Here is a 20,613-nt window from a genome sequence, read left to right on the forward strand (position 1 = left end):
GTAAAGTATCAGAATGTAGGAAAGAGTTACACTCCAACAGGGTCAAGTTCAACCTGTGATATTCTTTCAAGTTGTTGACAAAAAATGTAAAAACTCATGTCAGTAACGGAGGGAATGAAATATGCAGCACTTTTTGGGCAATAAATCCAAACAGTGATAACTCTTGGTTCTCACTTACATATCCTTAACAAACTGGTTTGAATATTTGCTTCATATAGTTTTCTACCATATGGTACAAGATTAGGTTGAAAAACCTCTTACTTTTTGTGTCATGAGATTTTTTATTAAGAAAGGTCATGGTAACGGAGGGAAAAGTCACGGAGGGAAAATTGTGCAAACAAGTAGAAGGTGCAGGATTTTACATCATTTGTCATTTTTTTTTCTTCCAAGCAAATTTTTATCATTTTAAATACTTTTTTTTTGAAAAATCATGTCCCTTCATCAACAGTTCAAAGATGGAATAACACAAGATATGATGAAATACATCCATTTATTGACAGGATTTGCAGGTCTTTGAAATTTGGGAAATAATTTTTGTTCCATGTTTCATACATGGTCTGTTTAAAACGTATGGAACTTTAGAACCAAATATGGTACAGAAAAAAGGTCAACAGTTTCATAAACTAGAGTACATATGTATCTGTTCAATACATTTTTATATCAGATGAATTAACTTGAATTTTTGGCCTTGATGTTTACTTCTGCTTGACTGGGCCCAGGACCTTTAAATCATTGCCGTCTTTGTGATATGCAACAATCCTTCATCTTTAGTTAAAATAACTAAAGTTCCACTCAAGAGAATCAGTCCCTGCAAAATTACTGTCAAAGTCATAAAACTATTGTCATTGTCTACACAATGATATATGAAATGATGTATGAAAATATGAAAATATGACATGTTACTCACTATACAGCTGTTTAAGGTCCTATATTAAGTCAATCTGACTCTTGTGAACTTTAAGCCATGTTAGAATGTTGTTACCTTCTCAACAAGTTACCTTCTCACACGTTTCAGTAATCCTAGATTCTACATCTGTCTACATCTCCAAAGCCCAGAATGCTGTTCCACCTTGAGATGTCATGAAGTGGTAGTTTTCAAGTTGACAGCTCCTTTTTAAATAATGTAATACAGGACCTTTAAGGTAACCCATAGACAAAACCAGATGGGCATGATTGACACGTGGACCAGCCAATCAGGGACATGCACAGCTGCTTACAAACATGGTTGCTTATGACGACCAACGACGAGCTCCTTTGTTTAACACACATCACTGAAATAAACTGTTCAGACTGCACAGTAGTGTCTGAAAAAGGCTCAGACAGGAGGAGATGGAGGGGAAGGAGGGGACAGGCAGACCACTCAACCCCTGGGAGTAAATGTGCTGGGACGGTGGCTTAGAGGAGGAGGAGGAGGAGGGGGAGGACGAGAGGAGCTCAGAGGACTGCGACACAAGCTGACACAGTGACAGTGGGACAGCGTGCTCCTCCTGCACACTGACACCTCTGTAAGTGCTGAGTCCTGACATGAGAGCAGCTCAGTTTACATTAATGTCGACTATCTGTTAAAGGGTACAGATTACGTTACTTTGTGATCTGTGCTATCATGTCGTTTCCTCGTTTTAAGTATATCTGGAGTTATGTTTTGTTTCATTCACACATGATTGAGTAACTCCTTATTATTATTTTGACTACATGTCACACTCTGTTTCACCTTGTCATGAAGCTGTAGTTTTCAGGGTAATTGTTCCTTTTTTTCCGAATGACTCTGGTGAAGGTGTGTGGGCTATAAAAACACAGTGGAGCACTTCCTGTATGACCACATGACATCACAAGGTGTAACAGTGTTTTCTGTTTGAGAGAACTCTAAATCTGCAGGGTTTGTGTGTTAAACATGTATGAATGAAACAAAACACAGCTCCAGGTCTGTTTGTGACTATGTTTCTATATTACATTAACATAGATCAGGAAATAATAACAATATATAATAATATAAAGATAAACTGCAAATCTAATCACAATTTCTTTCCAAAACCATGTTGTCCTAATTTCATCTTTTAAAAGTATGTGTCCAGTGTTGGGGAGTAACAGATTACATGTACTGGAGTTATGTAATCAGAGTACAAATTATAAGAAACTGTATTTGGTTACAGTTACTGTTTCAATGAGTGGTAAATGGATTACAGTTACTTTGTTGAAGTAAATGGATTACATAGCGGGATTTTCCTGTTTTCACATTTCGGGCTATATCCCCCTTTTTTTTTTTTTTTTTTGGTAATTCCACTCACTGCCGGACACTAAACCAGGTCTAAACTAGATCTAAACCAGGACTAAACCAGGATTAAACCAGGACTAAAACCAGGACTAAACCAGGACTAAAACCAGGTCTAAACCAGAACTAAAACCAGGACTAAGACCAGGTCTAAACCAGGTCTAAACCAGGTCTAACCCAGGACTAAAACCAGCACTAAACCAGGTCTAAACTAGGTCTAAACCAAGACTAAACCAGGACTAAACCAGGATTAAACCATGTCTAAACCAGGACTAAAACCAGGACTAAGACCAGGTCTAAACCAGGTCTAAACCAAGACTAAAACCAGGACTAAACCAGGTTTAAAACCAGGTCTAAAACAGGACCAAAACAGGATTTAACAGGACTAAATCATGCTGTGTGGACCGTGTTTCCTCCTCTTCTATCAATAATATTTTTAATACGGTTCAGTAAAGTCTGGGCTTTTTATTTTCTTTTATCAGATAAAACATCTTATGTTACAATATCCTCATCTTTGCTCCTCTACAGCAAATAAAGTAATCCAAAGTATTCAGATTACATTACTCACTTTAAGTAATTTAATGGATTACGTTACAAATTACATTTTGGTGTGTGTAATCTGTAATTTGTAGGGGAATACATTTTAAAAGTCACCTTCCCAACACTGTCTGTGTGTCTATAGCAGTAAGAGTCATGGTCCAGTGGAGCATGGAGCAGGTCTGTCAACGCACAGTCCACTGTGACCTCATGACGGGACAAGAGGACGACAGTGCCAGGGCTCGATCCCCAGGCAGGCCTGGACCACCCACTCACCCGGGCACACAGCGGGCACACAGCTCAGAGTTGTGCGTGTGTGTGTGTGTGACTGTAGGCTCTGTGTGCTGAGAGTTTAGGAGTACTGTGTGTGATACTGTGTGAATCCCCCTTTATAAACGGGCTTATAATGCGCCTTTTGTACAGCTGAATTCATCTTTGTTCATTTAAAATAATGTGGACTCAGCAGTGCGTTCTGTGCATACAATAATATGACTGTGTATAGTACAGTTAAATAGCTGCCACTCACGTCAACGGTTTGTCATGTAAAAGGGAAAAGTGACCTTTTTTTTAAGTTAATTGGGTAAAATTCTTATAGTATCAATCAAATGACTAATTATTGTGTCTCAGTGGCGTGTGGTTAGGGCAATCAAGGCAAGCAGTGGTTGACCAATAAAATCTAAAATGATCGTGTGTCAAAAGTATAATTAAATAGTTTGGAATTATATCAAAATAATCCTGTTTTTCCTTCACTTCTGCCCGTTTGAAACATGGTTGTATTGGTGGTGTCCTTTAGCACATCCTTCTGGTCACTGAGCAAACTACAACAACCGCAGTCCTGAACGTCACATTAACTTTCTGCGGCGGTCTAGAGTACAGGTCACGAGCACGGCTTATATTCCATTCTTTCTGCATGCGCTCTTCCAACTGCAGGTCCGCCGGTTGTTTTAGAGTTTTGCACAGGTGTACTGAGGACCACAGCCGGCTCAAACAGCACTGAATAAACCCAAATCATCATCCAAGGGAACCGGAGATGTGCGGCGATTCCACGTGAGTGCGAATGTGCAGCAGGAGACGACGACAGCAGCGTAAACTTTCAACACAAGTGTCTAAAATTAACCTGCTTTTAGCGACAAGTCACTCTTCATAGTTTTTGTGTTCGTAATGATTAGATGTTAGGTCAGAAATACAGACCGTCACTTAATCAAACAGTGAGTGAGTTTCAGGAAGAGTTTGTGTGAAATGGAGGATCCGGACGGAGCAGTGGAGTGAGCCGCTGTTGCAGACAGAATTCCACTTCGTCTGTGTGTTTATGAAGGAGAGACAGTGTCAGTGGAATAACAGCACTGTTGCACACGTGTGGAGGAACATGTGTGTGTTCTGCTTCAGGGAAATACAGGACACTTGTTCAGGAAAGATGTAGTTTTGCATCAGTCTGAGGTGAGTGATAATGTACTGTTCTAACATGACGGGACATTTGTGAGACATCAGGCTGTGTTATAATGAGGCTGTGTTATAATGAGGCTGTGTTATAATGAGGCTGTGTTATAATGAGGCTGTGATATAAGTGCACCTGTGTGATCAGTGCACTGTTGTTGTTAGTATTTCTTCATGATCTTTGTGAATGTACATTTTGTGTAGTGCATTACACATGTGTGGAGCTGTTATATGTTATTCAAATGGTTTCTAGATGCAGAATAATAATCATTGCATAGACAACAGTAGTACTGAAGGCTAAGCTGGATAAATAAGGTGAAGGAACAGGACAAAACTGTAAAGAAACAAATAGAGCACAAGTAACTTTGTTTGTCAAATACAGTCCAATATACCAAAACTATGTAGGTCTAGGTCTCTCTAATCTGACTCTGTATACTGTTTACTGGCTTAGTATATATCCATTTCATATGTCAGTAAAATAAATACTCATTTGCAATGTGGTATGCATAAAAAGTGGTGTTATTAAATTGTTATCGGCTAAATATTAATGTCTACCCCAAGTCTGCATGTCTACCCATAAAAGTCACTGCACACTACTGTTGTGTCTTATCTAATTACTGAGTATTGTACAAGGATCATTTGTCCCAATGAACTACTGTCTCTGTTCCTGTCAGGGCTGTCCAAAATCAGATGTCATACTAAAACTAGTATCCAAACTAGATACTCACTTGAACCTTTGCTGAATGTCTTTAGAATGATGTTGAGCTTTTATCAGAACAAGTGTCAGAGCACATAGACTAGTACACACATGGACCAACATAAACCTACTGCACCACTGACCATTACACACATATAAGGACATATGGAAATAGAAAAGAAAGTACTGACATTTAAAGTTGAAAATAACATTCTATCATCTAAAGAAAGAGGGGTTTTATTATAAGCGTCTATTCCTCAGAATCAAAATCTTTGTGTCGTGACAACACTAGTTTGGCTTATTACCACTCTGAGATTTTTCTCTCAAGTAGTTCCTCCTTGTAAGTCTTGTTTACGTGGCCTGGAATGAATAGTGTCTAAAAAGAGATGGAAGAGGAAGAGTGTCACGATAAGACGAGAGCAGTATTTGTGATACACTGTACAGATACACACAAACACACAGAGGTGGCTCAGGGGAGCAGGGGGTGTGGCCAGAACCAAGAGGCGGGGCTTCCTGTCACCGCCGATAGCATCATACCCCCCCTCCCACACACACACACACACACACACACACACACACACACACACACACAGAGACACGCACACACACAGACACACACAAAAACACACATGCACACGCAAACACACACACACACTGCGCACACACAAACACACACAGACACGTGCACACACACACGCGTGCAAACAGACACACACGCGCACACAGACACAAACACACACACAAAAACACACACGCACACACAGACACACACGTGCACAGACATGCACACACACAGACACACACGCAAATACACACACACAGACAAGCACTCACAAACATATACACACACTCAGATGCGCACACACGCACACACACACACAGACGCGCACACACAAACACACACACAGAAGCGCACACACAAACACACACACAGAAGCGCACACACAAACACACACACAGAAGCGCACACACAAACACACAGACAAACAGAAGTCATCATGGTGGCATGTGGAAGGTTTAAACACTGGGCTTTTTGACAAGTGGCAGGCAATGCTGACAACAAAAAATCTCTTGTACTGTCTTGTATGGAGTAAAAAAGCTTTCAGAAATATTTGTGCGCATAGAATAGAAAGCCATGCATATTTGGGAAATCCGTGCACATTTGGCTGTAGTTGCGCATAAAATAAATATTTGTAAACTCTCAAATGAGTCCAGTCGTACATAAAATATATTGTGTGTATTTTATCCATCAGAATACGGATAGAAAAGTTACAACGTCAAGAATTACAATCACAAAATAAAAATTTACGATTACGCTTTCATCAGTACGAATACGAATTCACAGACGGGATTTTACTGTCAAAAATATGTCATCACTTCACAGACATTATTTATCGAACAGTAGAAACATCGATCAAGATCAAGACTGTGCATGTTTGAGTTTGTAGCAGAGAGTAAAAACAGTAATGACACAACAAGGAGCTACAACAGCGACCAACAAGTGGGTTAATTAAAATTTATTGTAAAAATGTCTTGTCTTGCCACATTGAATTTGGGAACCGAACACTGCTGTGTAATATTGTGTGGACACACCTCCTCTGAACGGGAAATTGCACCGATATCTTAGATAACAGAGTGGAAGCAGTTGGCAACATCAGACATAACGTTATTCCAGGGCTAATTAGTAAATATCTGTGTTCTCTGCATGTTTAGATTAAAACATTCACGGCTACAGGACACACCTGCCCAAGGACACAACAACAGCATTCATCTGTTGGAGCTGGAATTGCACCGTCAATCTTCAGATCAGTGGACAACCACTCTACCAGCTGAGCTGATGTCACTCACTACTGTGAGGTGTAGTGTAGAACACTGAGCCTCCTCTCTCAGCTCTGTTTACATGTGGTGAGGAGGGAAAGCACCGCAGCAGCACCACTTTGCATGTGGGACGAGCTGGAGAGGAACGTACAGAGACACTGGCTCCTCTGGCTCCTCCCATGACCTTTGACCTTCAGTCGGAACTATAGATGCTCAATTCATACTTGTCTGGACCACAGGCCAAAACAGGGAAGTTCTCCATTCTTCATTACCTCCGCCAAGGAGGTTATGTTTTTCTCTGTCTGTTTGTTTGTTTGTTTGTTTGTTTGTTTGTTTGTTTGTTTGTTTGTTTGTCTGTTTGTCTGTTTGTTTGTCTTTTAGCAACATAACTCAAAAAGTTATGGACCGATTTTGATGAAATTTTCAGGATTTGTTGGAAATGTGAAAAGGAAGAAGTGATTTCATTTTGGAGGTGATCCGGAAGAAATCCTGGATTCTGGATCACTTTGAAATTTTAGTTAACATTGTGGTAAATGGGGCCAAAAAATTTGTTTCTCAATATCTCGGTTAATTATTGACCAAACCCCATGAAATTTGACGCAGGGATGGACAATGGGATCCTCTTTCATATTCCAAAGGCTGATCCGGATTTGATCCAGAAGACTGATTTTATCGCAATTTATATAAAAAATGGGGGTAGTCCTTGGCGGAGGTCTGTGCTCTCTGAGTGCTTTTCTAGTTAAACATGTAAATAGTGAAATCATCAGATATCACGTCAGATCAGATCAGAGGGTGCTTAGTGTATAGTTTTTGGTTTTGTTTTTTCTTTTTGAAAACAAATGCATCTTGGTTTTACTGATAAAGTTTGCATGTGATATCACAAGGCTCCCTCACAGTAAGAAAACATGTTATTCACATTTTGTTTTGGTTTTATTGTTTTGTTTTTTTCAGCAAATAAACATGTAGGGTAAACAGTACAAATGATTCAATGAACGTTATACAAAAGGAACACTCCACTCAACTTAATAAAATCTCCATGGAAACAGTCATGTGGCAAACCAATCCGCCAGAAAAATGAACCAGTGGACACAGTGGATTCAGTCAGGTGAACGCTTTCACTCCTGTGTCATAGAAATGCCCATTTATTCCTTAAAATCACAGGCTGCTGTAACCTCGAACTGCAAAATGGATTCTCATGATTTTTTTTTTTTAGAGTTCACAGATTCACGAGAATCTATCTTGGCCTGAACCCACTGAACAGTTAATTGGGTAGGAGGGCCAATCACAGCACAGTTCTGAGGTTTGTGTGGAAGCCAAAGGTGAAGCAAACAAACCAAAACAAACGGCGGCGCTGACAGATGTACTTCAGTCTATTTTTAGTGTTAATACAGACTATAGAGTTGCAGAGGAGAAACTCCTTGTGCATTTGTGGACAGGTGTCGAGATGAGTCTGTGCTTTTCTGTTTCAGTTTGATTTTTCGGCTTGTTTTGCTGTTGTGATGCTCCAACCAATCCGATACAAAGAATCATCATGACGCGCTGCATTGCCCGAGTGCTTTCTGTGAGAACAGTTCCATGTTGATCATGTGTAGAACTCATATCACTGTGGTGTGAGCCAAGTAAAGGCTGCTGCTGCCACAGGAGAATGAATCACTACAGGCCTTAAGAGTTGGTCTTAGGAAAGTGATGAGTGGATTTCTTGCCTGGCAGATCCAGACTGATATGTGTCTGTACTTTATATATACAGAGAGATGTCAGGTCACCACGCCCTCCTTCACATCTGGGGCTCAACCAAACCTGATCGTTCAATTATCTATCCATGCATTTTCTTCTTATCCAAGGCCAGGACACACCAGGAGTCTTAGCACGGACTCCCAGACACTTCCTCCAGCTCATCCAATGGGACCCCTTAGTCCCTCTAGTGTGTCCTGGGTCTCCCCCGGGGACTCCTCCCGGTGGGACACGAACACCTCGAGTGAGGAGTCCAGGAGGCGTTCAGAACAGATGCCCTCCCTTCAGCTGCTCATCTCCACGTGGAGAAGCATTGGCTCTACTCCAAGTTCCTCCTATGAGCCCGAGCTCCTCACCCTTTGTAAGTGAGTGCCCAGCCACCCTGCGAAGGAAACTCATTTTGACCCCTTGTTTCCACCATCTTGTCCTTTTGGTCATTACCCAAAGTTCATAGCCACAGGTGAGGGTAAACCAGAGTGCTAAACCAGAATTAAACCAGGACCATGGGTGAGGGTAAGAAGGTAGGTGGTAAATAAAGAGCTTTGCCTTTTTGCCTTCTTCACCATAATGGTCCAAAGCAGTGACCTCATCACTGCAGACGCTGCACCTGTCCACCTGTTAATCTCACGCTCCATCCTCCTCTCACTCCTGAACAAGACCCCGAGATACTTGGTCCTGCTTTAGTCCTGCTTTAATCCTGCTTTAGTCCTGGTTCAGACCTGTTCCTAGTGCACATTGCAGGTCCTGGTATGATGAAGTTACCAGGACAACTTCATCTGCAAACAGCAGAGATGAGATCCTGTGGTCTTCAAACTGGAACCCACTGGCCCCTGACTGTGCCTGGAAATTCTGAAAATTTGTGCAATCAGATTTATTTTATTTCAGTGTCACATATGAAACAAAGGAGCTGATTGGTCATCTATCACACTAGAGACATTTCTCTTCAGGGGTTTCAAGGTTCAATGCCTCATTTACTGATTTTATAGAAATCTACCATGTTATTTGTGATTTTTTCCCTTTTTTCTTTGTAAGCAGCCATGTTTGTTTTGATACAGATGTATCATGCATGTCCCTCACCGTCTAATGTACTTGTCAATCACACCCACTTGAACTGAGGAGATGAACCAGACTCACATCTCAAGTATTGGACAAGTGTGTGTTCTAGATCCCAGGCAAGTGGAGTAATAAATCCATCCAAATGTTTCTGAAATGTCCAAACTCAACAATAGTTACACTGGTACAACTCAATAAACAATATATTGTATAACTGGGCCTTCTCAGATAAGACTGTGATGTGTGCAAAAGACAAGATATCAGATCAGAGGGACATAAAGACTTCCTGATCTCGAGCCCCGCCCCTTCCTCTGCACTACGCCCCCAAACACAGATACGCTGTGATGACCCCACTTCACTGGAACGCTGCGCAGTTCTGTCTAATTGTGATTTTCCTGATAAGTTTTGATTGGCCATTGATGTTTTCAAAATGAGGATTCAGGTCTCTGTTCACATTTAAGCATTTACATTAAAGAGAAAACTGAAGTCTAAACTGTTAAACTCACTCAACAGTCTCATGTTTGTGGAGGTGTGGATTACGGGGTTTTGTTCCATAAATTCCAATGAAGTGTCTCAGTAGTATTTCAAACTCCATTTCTCTACAAAGGAACAGGTTTGAACTCAATACTAATTTCAATATCACAATGTTTATTGAAAAAATTATACAGAAAATACTTAAAGGCATGTACCAAATTTTTCCCATGTATATTAACTAAATGTGTCTCCCAGTACAGATGTATGGTATAAGCAGCTCTTGAGGTCAAAATAAGTTTGCCTTGTGCTGTCTGCATCTTATTATTAGGTGTTTTATTGTCTGATAATCAGGAAGGGCAGTAATCAGTTAGCATGCTAGTTAGCTCTAGGTAGAATTAGTGCCTGTTGATCAAGTTGTTGCAGTGGACAGAAAAATAAATAAATACAAATTCAGGGTTTATGAATGTCTGCGGCTCAGATGCAGAAGGTAAGTGAGGAAAAAGTTTGCACTAGCTGTTTAAAATGAATTATAATTCATTTTAAACAGCTGGTGCTGTTTAAAATTTTAAATTAATAACTGCACCAATAAGTCACCCTTATTGGTGCAAATATCTGAACACAAGATGCCCTTGTGCCCAACTCACACACTGGACTGGCCCTGGGAGCAGAGCACAGCAGGTCCCTGTGTGTCCAGTGTGAGTGACATCATGATTACAGGAGGGACATGTAGTACACAAAGTGAAAGTAAACCAGAATAACCAGAATTTGTTCTATAACAGTATCTGCAGTGAGAGCTGAGCCTCGGACTGTAAAGTGAGCTGTGTGCCTCTCTGTGGTTTGGTTTACACAGGTCCTAAGGGCTGGGCATGGTGACTCAAATAAATCTCTATTTATTTGGAGTGTCCTGAACAATATTTAGATGCTTTTGTCAGATCAGTTGAGGCATCAGACTAATGTGAAATAACTGTATAATTAGCCACAAACAAGCAGCAATATTATAATAATATAGAGCCTTATTTGGAAGTTTACAACAAAGCTGGTATATTTATGTATGTATATGTTATATATATATATATATATATACACACACACATACACACACACACACACATATATATATATATATATATATATATATATATATAGCATATCTATAAAACATCTATCTATCCATTTCTTTGTCTTTATCTGAGGCCGGAGTCCCAAGGTGTTCAAAACCAAATCAAGAGAGAGACATAGTCCCTCCATGTCCTGGATCTTCCCCGGAGTCTCCTCCCGGTGGGACATGAACACCTCCCCAGGGAGGTGTCCAGGAGGCATCTGGCATAGATGTTCTTCCCTCAGCTGCTTCTCTCCACATGGGGGAGCAGCACCTCTACTCTGAGCTCCTCACCCCATTTCTAAGGCAGTGCCCAACCACCCTGCAGAGGAAGTGAGGAATAACCTCTGCAAACTGTTTAAAATGAAAAAGTTCTGTCTTTCAAGTTTTTAAGTCAGTAAAAACCAGCCCCGTTAAAAGATGCACTATGTAACTGTTAAAACACTTCTGCCAGTAAGAATGGAGCAGTTTAAATAAGTTCAATCATACGAGACAAAGGCCAAATCACACACTGTTACCTAACTCGATTCAGCAGCACGCTAAACTACTAAGGGAAGTAGGCCATGGCTCAGAATCAGTGCAGCCAACGTGAACAAATGACTGTTCAAGACAAATCAGGGTCTACACAGAGTCACTTCAGAAATAACGGTATGCTAAAAGTAATCCCAATTTAACAAGTCTTTTTGTCCAAAAGTATTGAGCTCCACATGACACGGGAGGACAGAGCCAAAAGGAGACCCAGGCGTGTGTGGAGGATCAGGTAAAGCACACGAAACACCACTGACCCCATTGTTGTAGCGCCTGGAAACAGGAGCACACCAGGTCTACAACTAAAGCCCCACACACACTACAGCCCCACACACACTACAGCCCCTCACACACTACAGCCCCACACACAGTACAGCCCCACACACAGTACAGCCCCACACACAGTACAGCCCCTCACACACTACAGTCCCTCACACACTACAACCCCACACACACTACAGTCCCACACACACTACAACCCCACACACACTACAACCCCACACACACTACAACCCCACACACACTACAGCCCCACACACACTACAGCGCCACACACACTACAGCCCCACACACCTCTACAACCCCACACACACTACAACCCCACACACACTACATCCCCACACACAGTACAGCTCCTCACACACTACAACCCCACACACACTACAACCCCACACACACTACAGCCCCACACACACTACAGTGCCACACACACTACAGCCCCTCACACACTACAACCCCACACACACAGTACAGCCCCTCACACACACTGGTCCTATTAAGATAATGATAATACACAGGCTTATATCAACTTATGGTTCAATAACAGATGGTTAATATTAATCGTGGGTACTTTTTCTTTGTACTAGTGGAGAACCTTTAGTAATTTGTACTTATTTGTACTGCGATGCAGAGGGTTGAATAAATAATGTATGACTCATTACAAACACAAATGAACTACTCAAGTTGAAGTTGAACTACTAGTTCATTCTGTTATCTATTTACTTGTAGTTTTTGTTTTTGTTTTATTACAATATTTCACATTTTAGAATCATTTTGGGGAGTTTAGGGTTTATAAATCAGATACTAATCAATACTAAAAACTAGTATCAAAACTAGAGCTGTGCAAAAATATCGAAATATCGATATATCTTATTGTTTAATGTGATGATACAGTATCGATATCGTGGGCTGCTGTATCGATATATTGCCTCAGAGTATTTTTTGGTATATTTTACTAAATTATTTTGTTACGGCGCTACAGTTTTGATGTTTGTTTAGTGGAAGGAAACACATTTGACATTTGAAATTGAATTTATATTTGAATTTATTAAAAGAAAGCTAAATTTTCACTGTTTTCATAATTAAAATGTTCGTGTTTCATATAAGCTTTACACAAGAAACGGTTTAACAAAGACTTTTAGTATCACAGCCATGATTTAGCCTTTATTTTGTATTGAACTGTATCGTATCAAATAGAAAGTGCACTGTATTGAGATATGTATCGTATCGTGGCCTGTGTATCGAGATATGTATCATATCGGCAACTTCTATATATATTCGATACCCAGCTCTAATCAAAACCAGATACTCGTTTGTGCAGGTATTGATACTAAAAAAGTCCCGTTGGCAGGACAGAAATGAACTTTTCCTCAATGTCTTCAGATGATGTTGAGTTGTATCAGAACAAGTGTCAGAGCACATAGACACATGGACCAACATGAACCTACTGCACCACTGATCCAGGTAGGTTCCATAGTGGTCCACACTGTAGTCCACACTTCAGAGTCCAGTCTTCACAAGGTTGACTAAGAAGAGCCCCGACTGATCCACACACACAGGGACACACACAAGCCCACGGCAGCAGCCCAATCTGGGGTAAAACTGGCCTCTAGCATCCAGGCTCCGATACGTCATCTCAGATCTCACAGAAAACATGAACCTGCCCAAGCTGCTCAAACTAAAATACTAAAGATACTAAAAGTAATGACCAAATCTAGATTCATTTGAACAAGTATTGATACAGAATAATCATAACCAAAGAGCACAATAGCATTAGAGTGGAATTGCTCCATTTCAGTACTAAAACTAGAGACTAAAAAGGCATTATTTTTGTTGCATTCAGCTGTCATGTATTAAAAGTACAATATTTTGCTTTAACCTACATGATTCCATGGAAACAAAAAACACACAATGGAACATCCTCCACTGACAGATACTTTGTTTATGCCATACTGTGGAAGACAGCCAAAGGAACAATATTTCCAATATTTCCAAGGCCAAATAAGAGTCGGGTTTGTGGAGAAGCCTGCTCAAGGTAAGGACACACATTTTTCAGTGCAATAAAAATTTAAAATCTATATATTATGTCAATTTTTGGATGTTACTGTGGTTTTAAATTTCACAAACAAGCAACAAAGAGGAAGCACAAAGCTTAGACAAATACAATTATCCCATTGTTGCGTTATCATTATTAGTATAATTCTTCAAAACACAACCGGGCTTAACTGACACACATATAACACTTAACACAAACACAACCACATATTTACATGTCTGAAGTGAAATCAGGATGAGTTGAAAATGTGCACTGCCAAGTAAACCTTTACTCCTGTATGACCACACAGAACATTCAACACAATTTCATATTAAGTCTTACTGTTCATGATAATAATATTCACTTTTTGCCCTTTCTGCCTGTAAGCACAAGTGCTACTTCCACATGTATGACACATATCTATGGAGACAACAGTGTGTTTCGTTTGTGCTCATATTCTCATCCTGTGCTCAGTCCTGTGCACCCGCAGGAGGAGCCAGAGCCGGGGTCAGGTGCACAGCTGTAGATCACCACAAATACCAAACTTCAACACGTCTGTGACATCCCACATTCTGCTCCACAGGGTCACATTTACATCACAAGAACAGCTGCATAATAATAATGATCTTTTAATCATCTTCTCTGTTTGTTATCTACTCTGTGGGCGCTACTTCCCTGATCTGGACAGGTTGAAGTTTGCGCAGCTCTCTGCCTCGGGGCTCCGGTAGAACAGGTGAAGTGGAGGTTCTAACAGCTCAGACACTCCAGCCCGTGGGTTCTGCACGGACCATAGCCCCGCTGTTAGGCACAGGTCATAAGCGGGTCAGAACCGGGAGTGAACAGAACAGAGCAGCGTTACATAAGCGCACCTTCACTCGGCACAAAGCAGTCCAGTCCACTCGGAGACATGACAGCTCAGAGCCATGTTAGTTAGAGCCACTTACCCCGATGTTGTCGCCTTTGCTGGGGTAAGAGGCCAGCCTTCCGCCTCCTTTCACGGGCATTCTGTTCTGTCCTCACGGCTCTGGACCAACGCGTCGCGGCTAAGCGCAAAGGGCGAACACGGCCTGTGCCTGGATCCTCTGAGCGCAGCGCAGGACTCGTCTGTGCGCCTCAGACCGGCTGCTGCTCGGTCACACGGAAGAGGGAGGTCCGCTCTCTACACGACACCCACAAACACAGGCGCATTTCCTGCTCCACACGCTGGAGCGAGGAGGCACCGCCCGACGGGCGGGCACAGCGCAGCTCCGGGACAGCGCTGTTGACAGAAGGATGATCGGAGCATGAGTCAGCGGTGTGCCCGTGCGCAGCACACGCTTCCGCAGCGCGCACGGTGCTCGGGCACTGGTCAGTGCGGTGGTCAGTGCGGTAGCATGTGCCGTAGCCTGTGAGGTTTAGGGGATTTGCTGAACAGCCCCGTAAATGAAAACTCCAGTGACCACTAGAGGGCGGAGGGCGCACTTACAGCTGTACTCTGATCTCACGACCCCATAACCCCCGACACCACAGGGCGGCGCAACATGTCCACTACTGGACATTTAAGTCGGCCCCAGGGCAGCTGTGGCCACAGTAGTAGTTTACCATCACTGAGTGTTGAGTGAATGAATAATGTAAAGAACTTTGGACATGTTGAAAGGCGCTGTATAAATGCAATGATTCATTAAAATTTTATTAATTTCAAATTAATTGTTGCCTATTTTCCACTAAAGGATCTTGTTATTGCTGAGGCCATTATCAGGCCCGGACGCACAGACTGGTTTGGAGAGAACAGGGTGCCATTAAAGCTGCACTATGTAACCTAACCTGACACCTAATACTGAGTACGACACCTGCCTGGAATGTTCGGCCTGTAGGGAAATACAAACATCTGCAACTGTATAAACACAAAGAAAGTTTGATGTTGATGTCATGGTGGAACATTCAAAGCAAAAACATAGAGACAGGTGTTGTCCTCTACTAGAAAAGTTACATAGTGCACCTTTAATTTTGTACAGAAACCTTTTTTTTTTTTTTTTTTTTTTTTTTTTCCTGATCTGTGATGCAAGTGAGATTTGTGCAGCAGCGTTTGTAATGACGGTGCAAGAGGCCAGTGTTCTGCTCTGCTTTGTCTCCTCCTGCTGGCTAGTCACGTTTTCACTCCTAACAGCACCAAGAACAAGCCCTGCCACCCCCATTCCCCTCTACTCACGCACGAACATCTGTAAACTGTGGAACATTTCAATATGGAGCCTATTCAATAGAGAATTACATTAACCATTACATTATGATAACAGTTATTCATCATTTGCATTAGTCAGTCACTTACTAAGTATAAATAGTATTTTTGGAGATACTGTCAGTAGCGGGGGGTTTACTGACAGAACTGTGTCATATTCTGACACACTGTTTTGGTATGACGTTCATGTCCAATTTGTAAAAATAAAAAGCTGTCACATTTATACAGAGCTTTTCTATCTCAAAGGCACTCAGAGAACTTTACATCAAGGAACCCCTCACCCATTCACACATCAGTGTATGCAGGTCAGTTGGGTTAAGTGTCTTGCCCAAAGACACAATGGCAGCATTCATCTGTGGGAGCTGGAACTCTACCAACTGAGCTACTGCCGTCCTTCCATGAACTCGTCCTCCCTCCACAATCCCAAAGATTTAAAACAAGAACTCGTACATCAGGTGTTCCATCAGGCACCTCGTGTCCCGAGATCTGAACAAACAATGTCCCAGTTTTCCCACATCCACGTTTCACCATTAATAACACTCATTAAAGCTCCTATATCACACAAAACGGACTTGAGCAGTGTTGGGGAGTAACAGATTACATGGACCAGCGTTACATAATCAGAGTACAAATTATGAGTAACTGTATTCATTTAGGGTTACTGTTTTAGTGAGTGGTAATTAGATTACAGTTACTTTGTTGAAATAAATGGATTACTCTACAGTATTTTCCTGTTTTCACATTTTGGGCTATATCCCTTTTTTTGTTTTTTGTTTTTTTCAGTAATTCCACTCATTGCTGGACACCCAAACAGAACGTGTGCAATAAGAGCAACGTAAACATCTTGTTAATGTTGGTGGTGTCAGTCACACAGTGGACGAGGTTGTTAATAATCTGATTCTGCATCATTTTGTGTAAAAAACATCAAATACTTGTGATTTTTTACTGGGCTGGTGCCTTTATGTTTGTACTGAAAGTGATGTATTTATTTATTTTTTTAATAAACAATATGACACTAACAGTAGGTGGACAGAATTGAAGGCAGCAGTGATCTCATATATAAAGCATTTCTATCAATAATATTTTTAATATGATTCAGGAAAGACTGGACTTGTGAAGACATCCTGGTCTTTGCTACTTTACAGCAAACAGTTGTCTGTTCATGGAGACTTGGGCTCAACAGACAATTTGAAGAGAACAAACAAGAATTTTCAGGATGTGGTTGGTACATTCATGCAGTTTTAAAAAGCATGACAATATCAAGTAATCCAAAGTATTCAGATTACGTTACTCACTTTAAGTAATTTAATGGATTCCGTTCCAAACTACATTTTGGCATATGTAATCTGTAATCTGTAGGGGAATACATTTTAAAAGTAACCTTTTCAACACTGGCTTTGAGCTATGTTAGAATGATGTTACCTCCTCAAAATCAGAGCTGGAGTTGTGTTTCATGTTTGAGTAACCCTTAAAATGCTCTGTTCTATTAAAAAAAAAAAAAAAAAAGAGCTCTGTAAAATGTCTCTGTGACATATGTCTGTGAAAAAGTGCTATATAAATAAAGACTTACTTCATTATTAGTCTGTCTACAACTCAAAAGCTCAAAATGCTCTGTTCCACCTTGTGATGTCAGGCAGTGGTAGTTTTCATGTTAACAGCTTCAGTTTTAACTTTTGCTTAGTAGAAATAGGCAGTTCCAGGGATGAAATTATCCAAATGATTCTAGTGAAGGTGTGTGGAGTTTAAAAACACAGTGGAGCACTTCTCCTATGACCACATGACATCACAAGGTGGAACAGAGTGTTTTCAGTTTGAAAGAAGAATTCAGTCTAAATGTGCAGGTTTGTGTGTTAAACATGTGAATGAAACAAAACACAAGTCCAGGTCTGTTTGTGATGAGGAAACAACATTAGAACAGAGATCAGAAACTAGAGTAACATGGTCTTTTCTTCATTCACAGACGTATGTAGACTAGTCCAAAATTTGACTCAAGGAAAAGTACAAATTTGTGGTCTAAGAAATTATTCAAGTAAAAGTAAAAATGTACTAAGGAATGTGTATGAAACTGCTTCTCAAATAAGAGTACCTGAGTCAGAACATGACATCTAATTTACAATTTAAAGTTATAATTATAATTATAATAGAGTTATAATTTAATGTCATTAACAAAATTCCCAGCATACCCCCCCTTTAATGTAATAAGTACAACAAAACATTAAATAAGTCACAAAATCTAGTATTTCTAAAGGACAAACACAAACATGAGACAAACTAAATCATATCTAAAGGAGCTGCAAGAAACACAAATGTTCAAATCAATTTAGATTTTCAACGGAAAGATTTTGTCACTTGTAGATTTATGGAGAAGAGTCAGGAGGAAGAGTCAAAGACTCAGGAGGAGGGGCCAGAGAGTCAGGAGGAGGAGCCAAAGACTCAGGAGGAAGAGCCAAAGAAGACTCAGGAGGAGGAGCCAGAGGAGAGTCAGGAGGAGGAGCCAAAGAAGACTCAGGAGGAGGAGCCAGAGGAGAGTCAGGAGGAGGGGTTAGGGAAGAGTTAGGGGGTGGGGCCAGAGAAGAGTCAGGGGGTGGGACCAGAGGAGATCATAGAGTCAGGGGGAGGAGCTAGAGAAAAATGACGGGTCAGTGGAGGGGGAGAAAAGTGTGAGGGGTCAAAGGTCACGGTGAGGCTGGGTATGTAGGGGTCATTATAAATGACGATACCTGCAGTGGACAGGGAGCACTGTCCACCCGCAGCGAGTAGACAGGCCCCCAGTGCAATGAGTGAAAGGCATCCCGCGAGGGCCTCAGCACATACACGTTTGAGGGGCCCCAGTCCCTGTGAGGAGAGACGGTGTCAGCACATCTCCACACGGGGGACACCAGAGACACTGTCCACACACACACTGTCCACACACACACTGTCCACACACACTGTCCACATCACACTGTCCACATCACACTGTCCACACACACTGTCCACATCACACTGTCCACACACCCTGTCCACATCACACTGTCCACACACACTGTCCACACACACTGTCCACACACCCTGTCCACATCACACTGTCCACACACACTGTCCACACACACTGTCCACATCACACTGTCCACACACCCTGTCCACATCACACTGTCCACACACCCTGTCACACACACTGTCCACACACACTGTCCACATCACACTGTCCACACACACTGTCCACATCACACTGTCCACACACACTGTCCACACACACTGTCCACACACACTGTCCACATCACACTGTCCACACACACACTGTCCACATCACACTGTCCACATCACACTGTCCACACACACACACTGTTCACACACACTGTCCACATCACACTGTCCACACACACTGTCCACATCACACTGTCCACACACACACTGTCCACATCACACTGTCCACACACACACACTCTTCACACACACTGTCCACATCACACTGTCCACATCACATTGTCCACATCACACTGTCCATGCACACTCTCCACACACACACACTGTCCACGCACACTGTTCACACACACTGTCCACATCACACTGTCCACACACACACTGTCCACATCACACTGTCCACACACACACTGTTCACATCACACTGTCCACACACACTGTCCACATCACACTGTCCACACACACTGTCCACATCACACTGTCCACACACACACTCTCCACACACACTGTCCACATCACACTGTCACATCACACTGTCCACATCACACTGTCACATCACACTGTCCACGCACGCTGTCCACACACACACACGCACACACACACACACACACTGTCCACGCACACTGTTCACGCACACTGTCCACACACACTGTTCACATCACACTGTCCACCTCACACTGTCCACACACACACTGTCCACACACACACACACACACACACACACTGTCCAAGCACACTGTTCACACACACTCTCCACACACACTGTTCACATCACACTGTCCACATCACACTGTCCACACACACACTGTCGACATCACACTGTCCACACACTGTCCACACACACACTGTCCACACACACACTGTCCACACACACTGTCCATGTTGGGTTTCCATGGGGACATTCCATTCACTTCCTGGAGACATTCTAACATTAACCAGTCTCTGCCTGTTTAATGTTAACCTAAACCCAACTATAACCAATTCTAACCCAGATCTGAACTTTAAGTCATGTTGTTGATCTGATATTTGTCCCCACAAAGTAAATGAAATGAAAAGTGCATATTCTGATTTCAGTCCCTGTGCACACATTATTCATCTTTCCTGGATTTGATGTGACGCTGTGTTTTAAAGGAGCTCTGTGCACCCTGTGCTCTTACTGTTCAAAAATGCACTGCATTCATAACTGAACCTGTGTCTCCAGAGCCTTCACCTGGACACGTCCAAGTTCTCAGTTTATGGACAGGTCTCATGTGAAGCTCCA

The 20,613-nt window shown here is 41.9% G+C and overlaps 1 protein-coding gene across 1 annotated transcript in view; it reads right to left on the minus strand.

The window, feature by feature from the left end:
- LOC110172482 (tight junction protein ZO-2-like) overlaps window positions 1-15,332 on the minus strand; it is a 53,401-nt gene extending 38,069 nt beyond the window's left edge. Inside the window, exon 1 of the mRNA XM_055161331.1 lies at window positions 14,899-15,332. Coding sequence (XP_055017306.1) covers window positions 14,899-14,958 — 60 coding nt within the window. The 5' untranslated portion in view covers window positions 14,959-15,332. The remainder of the gene's footprint in view (window positions 1-14,898) is intronic.
- Window positions 15,333-20,613: the final 5,281 nt, after the last annotated feature.

This window comes from Boleophthalmus pectinirostris, unplaced genomic scaffold (assembly GCF_026225935.1).
Source record: "Boleophthalmus pectinirostris isolate CB_2022bp ecotype Guang Dong unplaced genomic scaffold, ASM2622593v1 HiC_scaffold_4, whole genome shotgun sequence".
In the NCBI taxonomy this organism is placed as follows: Eukaryota; Metazoa; Chordata; class Actinopteri; order Gobiiformes; family Gobiidae; genus Boleophthalmus; species Boleophthalmus pectinirostris.